General features: G+C 36.8%; 2 protein-coding genes across 2 annotated transcripts; both read left to right on the top strand.

The window, feature by feature from the left end:
- The first annotated feature begins 3,462 nt into the window (after nt 1-3,462).
- LOC112520339 (pentatricopeptide repeat-containing protein At1g06710, mitochondrial) lies at nt 3,463-7,914 on the top strand. Its single transcript, XM_025128687.1, has 3 exons — nt 3,463-6,426; nt 6,996-7,159; nt 7,827-7,914. Exons 1-2 carry the CDS (start codon nt 3,463-3,465, stop codon nt 7,038-7,040), a joined length of 3,009 nt encoding a protein of 1,002 aa, XP_024984455.1. The 3' UTR covers nt 7,041-7,159; nt 7,827-7,914.
- Nucleotides 7,915-10,909: 2,995 nt separating this feature from the next.
- Nucleotides 10,910-13,480, top strand: LOC112519608. The gene is made up of 5 exons (XM_025127813.1): nt 10,910-11,109; nt 11,184-11,309; nt 12,372-12,442; nt 12,520-12,579; nt 13,009-13,480. Exons 1-5 carry the CDS (start codon nt 11,037-11,039, stop codon nt 13,282-13,284), a joined length of 606 nt encoding a protein of 201 aa, XP_024983581.1. The 5' UTR covers nt 10,910-11,036; the 3' UTR covers nt 13,285-13,480.
- Nucleotides 13,481-15,517: the final 2,037 nt, after the last annotated feature.

The following is a 15,517-nucleotide window of genomic DNA, read 5'->3' on the forward strand; positions in this document are numbered from 1 at the left end:
TACCCGTGAAGGGTTTGAATATCCAGATTAATTTAAAAAAAAAACAGAACACTCAGTTCCCCAGGGAACATGCAGATAGATTGAGGAAAGGGTTGGAATGAATATTTAAAAGATAATATGGGATTCAATCGTTGGAATTGGAATCGTTGTATCGGTTGTTGTCTCCCACCACACTGCCAACACCTGTTCTTGATTGGCTTTGAACTTACAGCACCAACAACAACAACAACAACAACGCGATATGAATATGCGCCATCTGAAATCGAAGGTCGCTGACACTTGTTCAAAGAATCGAACTACTGTTCCCCTCCAAACAAATACTTATACTTTGAGTAATTTACGGATTTGGTCCCTTGTGGTGTGGTCCAAAATTAAAATAAATACAGATTTGATACTTATGGACTAATTTTTATATCTATTGAGTCCCTCTCTTTAACGAAATCAAAAATATTCCGTTAATCCAGTTAAGTCCAAAGGTATTTTAGTCTATGTTATCCTCCATTTTGTCTTTTTCTTATTAAAATAAAAAATAAATTTTATATGTATATATATATATATATATATGTATATTGACGGGGAAGGGTTCAAACGAGAACACTTTTATTTTATGAGAATGCGAGAACACCCTTTTACTATAGACAATCACATGTGATACCATTATTCATCCCATATGATACACATGCGATACTAAATCAGAGACGCGAGTAATTTTCTATGCAATCTTGGTTGTGGGCCAAGTCGCCCTTGCACCACTATGCGTCTAAGCCACTTCACAAGTATTATCATATGTGATAAAGTTGTTGTTGATATGATACTATAATCCATCAAGGCCATCACATGTGATACTAATCATAGACACATACAACCTTTGGTGTGACCTAAGTCGTAGAACACGTCGTCCGCACATCTTAGGGTCTCTTCACGCATATTATCACATGTGATAAGGGTGTTCTCGCATTCTCGTAAAATAGAGGGTATTCTCGTTTGAACCTCCTTACCCTCTTTTTATCCGTTCACCTATCGAGTCCCTCCTCCTAATGCTCTGATGTCGGCGCCATCACCCATTTCTTTGTCTCCGATGAAGCCCCCCTTCCCCTTCGGCTGCACCACCCCATCCTCCCAAAACCTCTTTTTATTGATTTTGAACAGATCCATGAAACCAAAATAAACCTTAAATGAAACCCAAATTATAAATGGGTTGTGTATTTCTGTACATTGAATAAAACACACACAGATACAATCACCAACATCCCACTTTTCTTTTTCTTGTTTAATTTAGTTTCCTCTATTTCTTACAAAAGCCTGTAAACCATTGTAGAATGTGGATACTTCGCAACCGGATGGGGATGGGGATGGGTGGGTTTTGTAATCCCCGGCCCAGGTTTTAAGTAATAGCCCCCGTCCAACTCGGGCCGGTAAAACCCCATGAAAAATATCCGTTAGTTTGAGTCTACCGAGGATGTCGTCTCCGGTTTGAGTCTACTGGACCCCAAGACCCGTTTTAACGGGGAATCCCCGTCCCAGTTCGGGTCGGATCAAATCACCATCCTTAGATACTTCTTCCCCTGCAACTCGTTTTGTTCCAAGTAAAATACATTGAGATGGAGAAATCGAGACTAGAAATGGATATGGAGAAACCGACGGCGACGGCGACGTGAGGCTGTGGAAGGCGACGAGGCGACGGCGACCGGAGAACGAACAGAACGGCGATGTGTTCCTCTTTGCCCTCATCGATGGCTTCAATCTGTGATGAATCATCGAGAATCAGGGTGGGGGAGGGGCTGTGAAGAACGGYGACGAGTGAGGGTGGGGGAGRGAAGGAGACGAGCCRGAGAARATGGAGACGAGTGAGGGTGGGGTGAAGGAGACGCATCTGGTAAAGGGAACATGTAAAGGGTAAAGTGGGAAGAATTGTCCTCTTAATGGTTGAGTGAGGTAGGAGATGCAAAATGGTTAAGAGCCTTGTGTAACCATTAAGAGGCTCTTTTTTTTTGCCAAACAGCCCAAACCTCTGACCGATTAAGAGGTTCCCTCTTAATGTCACCATTAAGAGGGAAACAAACAACCCCTGAGTGTGAGTGTGAGTGTGAGTGTGAGTGTGAGTGTGAGTGTGTTAAATCTATTGTATAATATTAATTAATAATTATTTAATAGGATAAAGACAAAAAAAAAAATAGATTAAAAGATCAGAATGCCCTCAAATTTTACAGGATTAACAGATATTTACTGATTTTGTTAAAGAGAGGAACTTAATAAGTACAAAAATACATATCAAAAACACGATTTTTATATTTATTTTAATTTTAAGATCATTGTAACTAGAAAATATAAACCACATAAACCAGTTCCTATCATTTACTCTTATATTTTTGTTAACAAAGTATATAAATATTATTCCATTTTAATTTTTCATAGATTATGCCAAAAATCTCATTTTACAATTTTGGACTTTTGATCAATAACCCCGATGTGACATGCATGTGGGAGGCATGTGCTAACAAATGTCTCATCCCCATAAAATCCGATGTTGTAAAAAGCTCGTCATAATTATCGTTGTAACGTACGATGTTTCACATGAATGGCCGCTTAGAGATTTATGCTACTCTGTGCTTTTATTACTTATTTGGAACATAACATTTAGACAACTTTTTCATATATGAGATTTTCATACAATCTGCGTAATTGAGAATACCTGACTTGACATTAGGGATGGTAGTTTGGTTGGACTTCACCATGTATCCAATTTACCTGACTTGGTCGGGGTATAGGTCACCTACATGATTGCAACTTTTACTGTTTTGCACAATTCATTGATTACACACCTCAATGGATATCGATCTCTACCTATCCTCATATTTTTCTTGTTTAAATTTTAAGTACACTACTAGAAAACACAAAGTATCAGCGACGAAAAAAATCCATCGCTGATCAGGGAGGGATCTGAGGTTTATAATAAGCTCACTAGAATTGAATCCAAACATGAAATTAAATCAAAAAAAATTTAAACTTAGGGGCCGTTTACTAAACACTTACCCGGTAAGTGCTTACTAGCAAAAATTAACATTGTCATTTACTTGCCGGGTAATATTTTAATCCATCAAAATGGTATCGTATACAACAATTTACCCCGTAAGCAATTACTGTGGTAAGAGTCGTTACCCTCACTTACTGGATAAGACTCTTGGTTCTTATCTCGCTCTTACTCGTAAGATTATTGGTCCTTACCATATTCATCTGGTAATGTAATGTGATTTGATAAACGCTTACCCGGATAAGTGTTTGGTAAACGATTTGTTTTAGGTATTTATTTTTCAAATTATTGTGTTTACAATATTATCCTTTTAACATTACTTCGTATTTTAACATTTAAGACTAAAGTTAGAAATTGGGGAAAAGTTCCGGGTCCATAAGAAGCTATCGTTTACAAACCCTAAATCCACAAAGTTCAAATTCTCAGACAGGATGAAAAGAAGCTGGGAAAAGGTTAATCTTCATCTATCAAAGCGACATTCTTCCTCACTCGCCAGTTTAATTTCCCTAATACCAAACCCGGATTCATCAAAAATTTCCCGCCAAAGTTCAGTATACGACACCTTCAAGAAGTCCATCAGCACTTCATCTCCTGATCAGTTGGAGGGACTGATCGATCCCCGTTTTAATCCTCCACAAAGCAATTCGGATCCTCAAAGAGATTCTGGGATTGCGGCCAATTTGGCAGAAGAATTTGCAGTTTTGCAGGGTTCGCTGTCCGTGGACAAGTCCGCATCGCGTAAGTGTTCAGATGTAGATGTTATTTGTAATGCAATTAGAGATAACGGCGCGGATTTTGGTGATAAAACCCAAAAATTTCTTAGTAAGTTTAGGGAGAAACTGAGTGAGTCACTGGTGGTTGATGTGTTAAGGTTACTTCAAAATGCTGAATTGGGTGTAAAGTTTTTCTTATGGGCAGGTAGACAAATTGGGTATACTCACTCATTAGCTGTTTATGACACTTTATTAGATATAATGGGATGTAATAATGCTGATAGATTATCCGATCATTTTCTTAGGGAGATTAAAGATGATGACGATAAAGAAGTTCTTGGAAAACTTCTTAATGTATTGATTCGGAAGTATTGTCAAAATGGTTCATGGAATGTAGCACTCGAGGAGCTAGGTAGGCTTAAAGATTTTAGATACAAATCTTCTAAAGTGACCTACAATGCTTTGATGGAGGTGTTTCTGAAAGCAGATAAACTGGATACGGCCTGTCTCATTTACCAGGAGATGGCTGATTTAGGTCATAAAATGAATGCACATACTTTGGGTACTTTAGCATATTCTTTGTGTAAAGCTGGGAAATGGAAGGAGGCCCTTGATATGGTAGATAAAGAAAAGTTTGCTCCTGATACTGTATTATATACTAGAATGATAGGTGGGTTATGTGAAGGTTCATTCTTTGAAGAGGCTATGAATTTTTTGGACCGAATGAGGTCTGATTCTTGCGTTCCTAATGGTTTGACATATAAGACTTTGCTTTGTGGGTGTTTGAATAAAGGGAAGCTGGGTAGATGTAAGAGAATTCTTGGTATGATGATTGCCGAAGGTTGTTACCCGAGTCCTAAAATATATAATTCTCTTGTTCATGCTTTCTGTAAATCAGAAGATTTTAAGTACGCATATAAGTTGCTTAAAGAAATGGCTAGATATGGTATCCAACCTGGTTATGTAATTTATAACATATTTATTGGTGGGATTTGTGGATCCAAGGAGCTGCCAGGCCTTGATAAGTTAGAATTGGCTGAAATGGCTTATGGTCAAATGCTTGAGTCAGGGTTTACATTGAATAGAATCAATGTCAGCAATTATGCTCAATGTCTTTGTGGGGCTGGAAAGTTTGATAGAGCTTACAATGTTATTCGTGAAATGATGAGCAAGGGTTTTGTACCCGACGCCAGTACTTACTCCAACGTAATTAGTTTCTTGTGTGATGCTTCCAAATTTGAGAAGGCTTTTTGGTTGTTCAAAGAAATGAAAAAGAATGGTGTTCTTCCAAACGTTCATACTTATACAATGTTGATTGATAGTTTTTGTAAAGCTGGCCTACTTTTGCAGGCTCGCAACTGGTTTGACGAAATGGTTACGAATGGTTGCTCTCCAAATGTGGTCACTTATACTGCACTTATGCATGCTTATCTTAAAGCTAAGAAGATAGCGGATGCGAATGAGTTATTTGAGATGATGTTGTCATGTGGTTGCTCTCCAAATGTTGTCACAATCACTGCTCTAATCGATGGTCACTGTAAAGCTGGTGAAGTTGAAAAAGCGTTGCAGATCTATGAAAGAATGAAGGGTAAAGAAATTCCAGATGTAAACAAATACTTTAGGGGAAAAGAAGGCAACACATTGGAGCCAAATGTTGTAACATATGGAGCTTTGGTGGACGGTTTGTGCAAAGTGCATAAAGTTGACGAGGCATGCAAACTTTTGGACGTGATGTCTCTTGAAGGTTGCGAACCTAATAATATCGTGTATGATGCTCTTATTGATGGGTTGCTTAAGGATGAGAAGCTAGCGGAAGCACAAGGGGTGTATTCAAGAATGTGTGAGCGTGGGTATAGTCCAAATGTTTTTACTTACGGATCTATGATTGACAAGATGTTTAAAGATAATCGTTTGGATCTTGCTTCACAAGTATTGTCCAATATGCTAGAAAAATCTTGCCCCCCTAATGTTGTAATCTACACAGAGATGGTTGACGGGCTTTGCAAAGTTGGGAAGACGGATGAAGCCTATCGTCTCATGGAGATGATGGAGGTAAAAGGGTGTAAACCAAATGTTGTAACTTATACGGCCATGATAAATGGTTTTGGGAAAATGGGCAAAGTGGAAAAAAGTCTTGAAATCTTTAGACAAATGGGTAGCAAAAGTTGTGCTCCAAATTACGTCACGTATACGGTTCTAATTCACCATTGTTGTGTTTCTGGTCTTTTGAAAGAAGCTCATGAGCTTCTTGAGGAGATGAAACAAACGTATTGGCCCAAGCATATGGCAAGTTACCGCAAGGTCATTGAAGGGTTCAACCGGGAGTTTTTGATTAATCTTGGTCTTTTAGATGATATAAGTGAGTATGATTCTGTGCCCATTATTCCAGTTTACAAACTTCTGTTTGATAGTTATAGAAAGGCTGGAGAGTTGGAAGTAGCGTTGGAGTTACTTAAAGAGATCAGCTCGTTATGTTCCTCAATAGACAAATCTCTGTATTTTTCGTTAATTGAGAGCCTCTCGGCTTCACACAGGGTCGAGAAAGCTTTCGAGTTATATGCAGATATGATTAGCAAAGGCGGTGTTCCTGAACTGAGCGTCTTTGTCAACCTTGTCAAAGGTCTTGTAAAAGTTAATAGGTGGGAGGAAGCAATTCAACTTTCTCAGAGCCTATGTTATATGGTATGCAGTTTCTAATCATTGATTTGCTTCAAAATAATTCAAACTTTTTAGGAACTTATCTCACAGGGCCTATAGAAATTGCAACTTTTCCTTTTCAGACGAATCTTTTAGGCCCATTATCTTCATTACATGCATTTTGGTCGGATCAAGGGTATGTATCACGATCGGTTATTATCCAAAACATGATCTATGTTCCATGAATGTTGCAATGTTTTTGACTTGAAATATAGTTTCAGGAAAAATGTTTGACTATTTTGTCAAATATCTAAAATACCCTTCAATATCATCAATATTGTTTTATGAATAAATGATTATAACAAGCAAATGAATGATTTTAACTTGGAAAAATTTAAAATATGGAGACGTTGCATTTTTTATGGGATCCATGGAGTTATTGCAATTTCTATGCATGCTATTGAACTTGTTAGAATATTTAAATGTTAAGCTATGCTTCCACGATCCATTATGAAATATTTGTCGCAAAGAAATTGCTACCACATATATACATATTATATATTTCCTTTCTATTTTATCTTTCTTTAAGAAAGGGTATTATCGTATGTTAACAGGATATTCAATGGCTTCGTTATGATGACATGAATGAAAAGAAGTAGGGCCTGCACTTTTGCTCATGATCTTACTCACTCAGCCACACAATGTGGCCCAAATGGACATTAGGTGTGAGGGCCATACATGTCGGCATGACACAAGGATGAGGAGATGCACTTATGAGGTTACATTTTCCCACACTATTTTCATTCATTATTCATTTATGGCTCTCATTTTCATACGTAGTAGGTGGAACCTGTTATTGGATATTCGTATCTTCTAGTATGATATAATGGCTCTTCTAGGGTGCGTTTGGTATGCGGATGAAATGGGAGAGTTAGCTAGGAGGGTGAATGAATCGCCGAAGGTTTTAAGTTTTTAATTTGACATGGGTAGTTTAGTAATTTTACCTATCTTGTCCCATATCCCTCATTTTTGGTGGGACAAAAAAAATGCATTTTTGTTCCTATCATTTATGTCCTATCCCAGTCTAATTGTGCCCTAAAACATGGGACATCAAGTTTTTGTTTTGTCCTATTGCGTCTGGTCCCATATACCAAACGTGTCCCTAACAAACATAAAGTTTTATGAATGCATAAAGAGGTAAAAATATGATGATAGATCTAGCTTGGTGTCTCGTTTAAAGACTGGTAGACGTCTAGGGGTGTGCATAAGTTGGGTCAACCAACAAACGGAACCGGGACCGCTTGGTTTCTATGAACATTCGGCCCAGTTTGGTCCGAAACACATTTAAACTTACTAGAACCTGAACATGACCTATTCTGTTTTCCTTAAGTTTTTAGAAGACGTGTGTTTATGTATGTTTCTATTTCTTTTTGGTAACCATGCAGTTAGGAAAATCTCCGGTGGCCCTGAGGAAACTCGAACCGGCGAAAAATGGGAGGAGCCCCAATGCCTATTCTGTATTTGCTAGTTGAGCTGACCCTCAAGGTTTGTTTATGTATGTTTCCACCCTTAAGATTTTTGGTAAAAACTAGAGCCATATGGGTGCGTTTCATTTGGCGTGACATTGGGAAGACGGAATCTAAGTGGAATAAAAATGCAACTTTTTCTGTCCCACCAAAATAGGTGGAACAAAAATCCGGGAGATGAGACAATATCAATAAATTACCAAACTAGCCATGTCAAATTAAAACATTCCGGAATTCTTTCACCCACCTACCTCATTCTCAAGTCTCAACCATCTTGTCCTGTTCCGTCCATGCACCAAACACACAGGAATAGCAACGACATCTTTATGTCATGCTGATCCTGTTCTGGACTGATACACACTCCTGTTGACCTCTGTTTGTCCACCCATGGCTACAAATCCGTTACATGCTTGACTTTTAAGTTTGATGGTTTTACTTTTCGTCACTATGTTGCCTATTTATGTGATTCCGATTCGTTGGTTGCGTACCACATTTGCAGGAGGGGTATATTTCATTTGGCCCTGCAGCACGAAGGTTTTGCTTCTGAAGATGATAGTTGTTGGCATTTGCAGGAATCGTTTCTTGATCCACTCGATAGGATTGAGCTCCTTGTTCTCATCCGGGAAGAGCCGACGAGTCTCACCTAGACGAGTGTCGGTTCTGTTTGTCGCTGACTTGGCTTGATCAAGGTGCTGCTCTTCTGATCATTCAATGGTTAGAGATTCTTGTTTCGGATTATGAATTGCCATTCAATGTTGCATGTTCATGGCAGGAGTAAATATGTAGCTTCACTTGCTGATCTTCACATCCCCAACATACTTGTGATCTGTAAACCATTTAGCATAAGGAAGTAGATGTGGATGAATGGACTATTTTGTCCTCGGCTGAAACTCGATCTTTCAAAGGAGCAGAGTGAAGTAGTAAACTGCAAATTTGGTCCCTGTAGGTTGTCAAAAATAACACTTTTCGTCCCTGTAGTTTTGAAGTTACAAGATGACCATCGTGGTTTGCAAAAACGTCCGGATTTGGTCGGCCGTTAAAAAATTCCGTTAAACAAGGGACATTTTCGTCCGTTTATCGATTTTTTTTTGTCTTTTATCCAATCAAGAACCGCATGAACCAAAATTATAAAATCGGTTTTGATTGGGTAAATTTTTTACCAAATTGTTATAGTTGTAAAAATAATAGGAAACGTTATAGTTGTAAAAATAACAGAAAACGTTATAGTTGAATACTTGAGAAATGTTCGTTCTTCAATATCTTGGCTGCTCAAGAAGTTGCATTAGCATCAAAGGTTTATTCGTCGATTCTTAGATCTCTCCAACCTTCATTGGTATGAACGAATTCTTCTTCTGATGTGAAGTTAGCTTACAAGAGGCTCGATGTAACTGGTCTGACTTAGGTGGCGTTTGTTTTTTAAGAGGTTTTGAAGTCGGATTTCACTTCTGATTTATAAGAGGTGATGCTGAAGTCTGAAATCTGAATCGGTCAAACTGTTTGTTTTTACGTCTGAAATCTAAAATTACCCAAAAAAAACAAAATGAAAACCTCCCTAGATCAATTTCAACTTCACAATCAAAATCTTAGAACAACCTTTTTTCAACTTCAAAATTGGATATTCATCTCCATTTCTTCAACTTTGAAAATGAAAATCCTAAATGATCACCCCAAAATCTTTCACAGTCCTGCCATTTGTTCGAATCTGCTACTAATGCACCTCAACCATTGAAACCCTAATATCTTTATCTCTGTCAAAACTTGATGAATGCTCAATCCAAACTCAATGATTGATTGAAACCCAATGGCAGCGATTGTATTTTTGACTGGGTTTTTGGATACCTCAACAGAAATGAATCAATTTCTTTCTTCCCTGTTTCCCACGTACACACGGATAAGATTTGAGTTTTTAGATTTGTTAACAAATGGTCACAAATCGGAGGAGGGGAGGAGGCCAAAGGTGGTGGTGGTCGGAGAAGGAGGAGGCGAGACATGAAGATGAAAACTCCAGAGTTTATTTTGGCCTTGAGTTCATACCACTATTAACACCTTCTTCATATTTCTATGATTTATTCCGTTCTTGATGAAAACTCTGGAGTTTATTACGGTCACGTCGTCACGACCGAGTGTAGAGAGCACCACAAGGACTTTGTGAGTTCTGGGGCAGTTCTTGGAGTTTGGAGATCAATGGAGTTCGTTGCGGGAGATGAAGAAGCTTCTGGGCAAGAAGGATACAGTGATGAAGCAGTGTTGAGAGTTCAGGGAGCGATTAAGAGGATTTAAGTGATTACGTTATCATTTTTTTGTTCAGAGTAAAAGAAGAGCTTTTCAGCTCTTATTTAAAAATAAAAAAAACAAACGGTCTGAAAACAAAAACGTCTGAACGATTCGAAATTAAAAGGTATTAAGTGGTTTTTTTCAAAAAACAAACAAACCCTTAAACTTGTTTCATATGTCCATCCCTAATTAGCGTCATTTATCTATTTTTAATGTATTTCTATTAAAATGTAAAATTACCCAAGATAGTCGTTTCCTTGCCAATTATCACAAAAATCTACAAATTGACTAAGCAAATTTATAGATTTTTTTATTAACTTGGATATCCAATCCGCTATGCGAGCTGACTAATCTCAGGACGATCACTTGCTTTGCAGATAGCTCGAAGTCACCGCATTTGAACCTCCGTAGCCACAATTTTTATTTCTTTTTAAATTTATATTAAGATATTTTCTGTAAGACAATGACCCATAAATCAACCTAAAAGCAGAAATTTGCTTTCTAAGCCATATATTTCTTGTGTGTGGTAACGGTTAATACTTCAACCGGTTATTCGAGTATTTAAATGTTTAAAATTTTACATCTTAGATACCAAAATAGAAGTTTTAAAAGTACGTTACCCATAATATGAATCAAATTAGAAGACGTTATTTTTTCATATAATTTGTCCATATATTTAAAATTCATTTTTTGTGTATTAAATTTTTTCGAATTAAAAAAACGAAAAAGAGAAAAAAATACTTTAAGACCAAACCTAAGTTGCCTGGCCGCACTCCTCCTCCTCCTGCTGCGGCCGTCTTCTTCCCATACTTCTATAACACACGGCGGTGCTCGTAGAAGTTTTGGGGAGCGACCATGGGGCGTAGCAGCAACAGCAGTCAAGCTCTTCTAGACCTCGAAAACAGCACTCAGAATTCCTCTTCCAAAGGTATTTTTCTCAAACACACACCGATAGTATCCACTTTATATGCTAATTGAATCATTCTACTGCTTTATGTACAGAATCAGCGCTTCTTGTTTGCAAAAGAGGTGATGAGGATCTGTTGAAGAAGCTCGAAGCGGCAAAAACTAAAGCTAATGGACCTCCTGATTCCAAGCCCGCCATTGCCGCTCCTCCTCCTAGCCAAGGTTACACGTTATACTTGTTTTTGTTTATATATGTTTAATTTATCAATGATTTGCTGTAAGAATCGTAATTGTAACCCTGTTATAGATCAATTTTTGGATTTTTCTAATTTGATGAATTACGGATGTTTTGATACATGATTAATGTTTAAATCTGGGTTTTGAACTACACAAAGATGAACAGATTGATAGCCATCTGCACAACAAAGTGTGTAATGAGTTGATTTCGTTAAACTGAACATGTGCACTAGGTTTAGTTGATCAATTTATCAAGCAACCCTGCAATAAACGGCCAGGGGAAAGGCACATAGGGTTTTGGTGTTTGAAAGTTTGGATTATTACTATTTTAATGGTTTAGAGTGCTTGTTTTTGTGTATGGTTTCATTTTGAACGTATTGAAACCCGTTGAGGATACATCTTTCTGCACGTTTGATGTTGCAATTTGCTCCTACTTTAGGGAAAAATGAGATGCATTTTTGTAGACTTGACAATTGTTAACTTGTTCAACTATTTGGATTTTGGCATTAATCTAAAGATCAATCGAATTGATAATACTCCCTCTCCCTATGTAGCTGGTGAACCAGCAGCGTGTTATGTATTTTGGGATGGAGGGTCTATAAGCTTGATAAAAGAGCATCGATGAGTATGATATTCAACTCCATTAAACTTTTATTTATAACATTGGGTTGAATATCATACTCCTCGATGCCCTTTTTTCCTCATCTGCAGACTCAACATCTTTCTCTTTATTCTTGAACGTTTGACGTATCTTGGATTCTATTCTTCTCCAGGGATGTCTATTTATGAGGAAGATTGACAACTTATATGATGCATAAAATACGTTTGTTGTTAGAAACTTTCTTTTTAATGCAGAGGACTTATGCCATCTGAGCACATATGCGACGTGGTCACATTTTCTTTTGGCTATATTTGCCTTCTTTTTCTTAATATGAAACATATATAAACATTCAAAGAAAGTTTATGGTCTTAGAAAAGTTTATCAAATGTAGGTTTCAATGAGATGAAATAAAAGAATCGTATATTTATGTCTTATTTTTACTGCAGTTATGGGAAAAGTGAGGGATTTTTTAGGAGTCATGGCAGAGTCAAACAAGAAGTTGCAGCTCGATGCAATGGTATGAAGATTTTCTTCTGTTAATTGTTCAACACATGTGTATAGACATCTTACCAAACTGTACACTTTTATATGCAGAACTCTAAGAATTATGATATTGAGGCACTCACAGGGGATGAATCAGAATACATCGAAATGGTATGTAATAGCCATCTTTACTCCTTGTGCATACAAATTACGGTGTAGCTTAAGACTCCCCGAAGAATTCTTCAAATAACCTTTTTTTGCAAGCCGGGGGGGTCTTCAAAGCATATATATTCCTTGGGGTAGAGTCAAGGTTTCCCTACATTTTACCCTCTCCAGTCCCTACTTCATGCGGGATTCACTAGGTTAGTTTGGTTATCTGATCAGACAAGATCCTACCTATTTTGTTATTAGAGGGTATTCAATGCATTCGGTTATTACTCAAAACACCTTCCTCAAAACTACTGTTCCATGCTAAAGTAAATGTCCACAGTGAAAAAGTCGCACAATTTAGGACGAATGGCATATGTTGCTAGAGAAACCTTGCAATTTTGATTTTGAGTTTTTTTTTTCTAATTTTGTTTTGCTACTTGACCAACTCAGGATTTGATGCTGGGTGTTGCTGATCTTCACACCCCTGCAGCGGTGGCTGCTGCTGAATCTGCCATTGTTGGTTCTCAACCAGTCATTTCTCTTGATGCTAGTAGCAGTGACTCCGAATCCGAAGATAGCAGTGACGATGACAATGACGACGATGATGATGATAGCAATGATGAAACTAACGAGGGTAAATGTAAAACTCTCGATGATAAACCGACAAAAGCAATGTCTGAGAATGGCCAAAGAAGAAAGCGACCGAAGATCATTGAGCTCATGTAGTTCGAAATCCACGATGATGTCAAGAGAAAGTGCGACAATAGCTGGTTTTGCACAGGGTATGCACAGTGCGACAATATTAGGAAGGAGGTAGAGTTCCATAATTACTGCAGTTTGTTGGTGATTATTACAGTGTATGCATGAAATATTGCTTCGGATTATATCAGTTTTGCTCGATCTAAATCGATACGTTTTATTCACTTAGTGTTCTTTTAATTTTCCGGGTCTGATTTGGGACTCGGAACACGTGATCTTTGGGAGGAACCCCGAAGGCCCGAGTCTTATTGTCAATAACCCTGAGCATGTTTGATATCTACTCATGATCAAACAAGAGGCGCTTATTCGTTTGAGTAAATTACATTTTTTGATAAGATGAGATGAACAAAATTAATATTACGGGTATAATTGTTATTTAACTTTTATTTTGATCAATCAAAGATATATAAAAAAAATGTGTTTTACTCAACAAACATCGACTTAAAATGTCACATGAAACAAATTATCAAATGGGCGTGTTCTTGTAGCATCTTTAATCTTCCAATTTACTTTAATTAGTTTCATTATTTTAATATATGTATATATATATATATACATACATGGACCAAATCGGGTGGCCTTTTCCAGCACCCACCACCACTTCGGTGACCTCCTTCGGCCATCTTGTCTGGCCAAGACGTCGTATCCAATGATCAACCACTAAACGCTCACTTGCGACGGTGGTATTACAATTGGTATCACAGTTGGTATCATAGCGGTCTCAAAGTTTTACTTGATGTGTTTTGGGTATCACATTGTGTATCTTGGTGTATTTGGGTATCACATGGTGTTCGTCGTAGGCCGGAGATAGGAGAGCGAGAGAGGAGAGAGAAAAAAATTTAAAATACCTAAATTGTCCTTTAATTATAATTTTAAGTCAAATTACCAAAAATATTAATTTCCTAATTTATCCATTGATTTGTGGTTGAGATTTGAAACTAATCAGTTCTCCCTTGAATGAACTCCTATATATATGTATGTATATCTAAACATCTATTGCTTTTTCCCAAAACCCGTTGGCCTTCCTCTGTTTTTCTTGGAAGATGGATCTACGTTTAAAGTTCATTGCCATCGGTTGATTTTTCATTGTTCGATCTTCTATTGTATTTGCATTTTCTAAACAAACTACGATGTCCATTAGCCTACATTTAGCTGATGTTTGATTTATAAAATGTGCTCAATTATAAAGTCTGAAAGTATAATTAATAAGAATTTCTTTTGAAAGACAAAATCAATAAGTCTATTTAATTTTATAAATTAATAAATGTTTATATATATATATAATCAAAATTAATGATATTAGTGTATAACATTAGATTATAATATGTGTGTATGCGTGCGCACGCACGTGCGTGTGTATGGAAGATCAAACGAGAACACCCTAGTTTACGAGAATTCGAGAACATTCATGGGCCTTTAAATTATTTAACCCATAATTAAAATAGAAAATAATATAATCAACTAAGAACAATCATGTGATTTCGTAGTTATTTGTAATTTTGGTGACATTCTTATCTCTAAAGCCACTATCAAATAATGATCACGTTATTATTACAACAAAATCACATAATCAACAAACAGAGCGATGAATGTAGATATGATCATCCTTGATTTTCGATTATCACATAATTATTAGATGATTATCACATCAAAATCATGTCATATTAAGTCTTCAACTTATCAAATCATTATTATATTATTATCACGGTCAAATTAAATAAGGAGAGTGCTAATGGCACCCCTAATAAGGGTGTTGAATGTCTTGAAGCTTGAAACATCAATAAAACACATAAAATATCAAAATCAATCAATCAATCAAATAATATAATATAATATATTATTATTAATATACACATCCTATATCCTCTCTCTCTCTCTCTCTCTCTCTCTCTCTCTCTCTCTCTATATATATATATATATGGGCAGTGCTAATGGCACCCCTTAATCGGGGGTGTTGATTGCTTGGAAACTTGTGTTTTTTAAAACATCAAATCCATTCCATAATATATCATATTTAATAATTATTATTATTATTTAATACATATATATATGTTAATTAAGTTATATCTATACTATATTATAAAGCATTTGGCCAAAACTCTTAAAACTCTTAAAAACTCTTAAACTCGTTCATTTCTATCCGATTTCATCCCATATCTGAATTTGTATAACTAACTGCAGATAAACACAATCAAATACA

Source organism: Cynara cardunculus (genome assembly GCF_001531365.2).
Source record: "Cynara cardunculus var. scolymus isolate 2C chromosome LG 10, CcrdV1, whole genome shotgun sequence".
Classification (NCBI taxonomy): domain Eukaryota; kingdom Viridiplantae; phylum Streptophyta; class Magnoliopsida; order Asterales; family Asteraceae; genus Cynara; species Cynara cardunculus.

Excerpts from the sequence above, each read along its gene's own strand:
- LOC112520339 (XM_025128687.1), top strand. The coding sequence starts at position 3,463 with ATGAAAAGAAGCTGGGAAAAGGTTAATCTTCATCTATCAAAGCGACAT. Across the intron at positions 6,427-6,995 it reads CTCAGAGCCTATGTTATATG|GATATTCAATGGCTTCGTTA; the intron begins GTATGCAGTTTC and ends GTATGTTAACAG.
- LOC112519608 (XM_025127813.1), top strand. The coding sequence starts at position 11,037 with ATGGGGCGTAGCAGCAACAGCAGTCAAGCTCTTCTAGACCTCGAAAAC. Across the intron at positions 11,110-11,183 it reads TCAGAATTCCTCTTCCAAAG|AATCAGCGCTTCTTGTTTGC; the intron begins GTATTTTTCTCA and ends CTTTATGTACAG. Across the intron at positions 12,580-13,008 it reads AATCAGAATACATCGAAATG|GATTTGATGCTGGGTGTTGC; the intron begins GTATGTAATAGC and ends TGACCAACTCAG.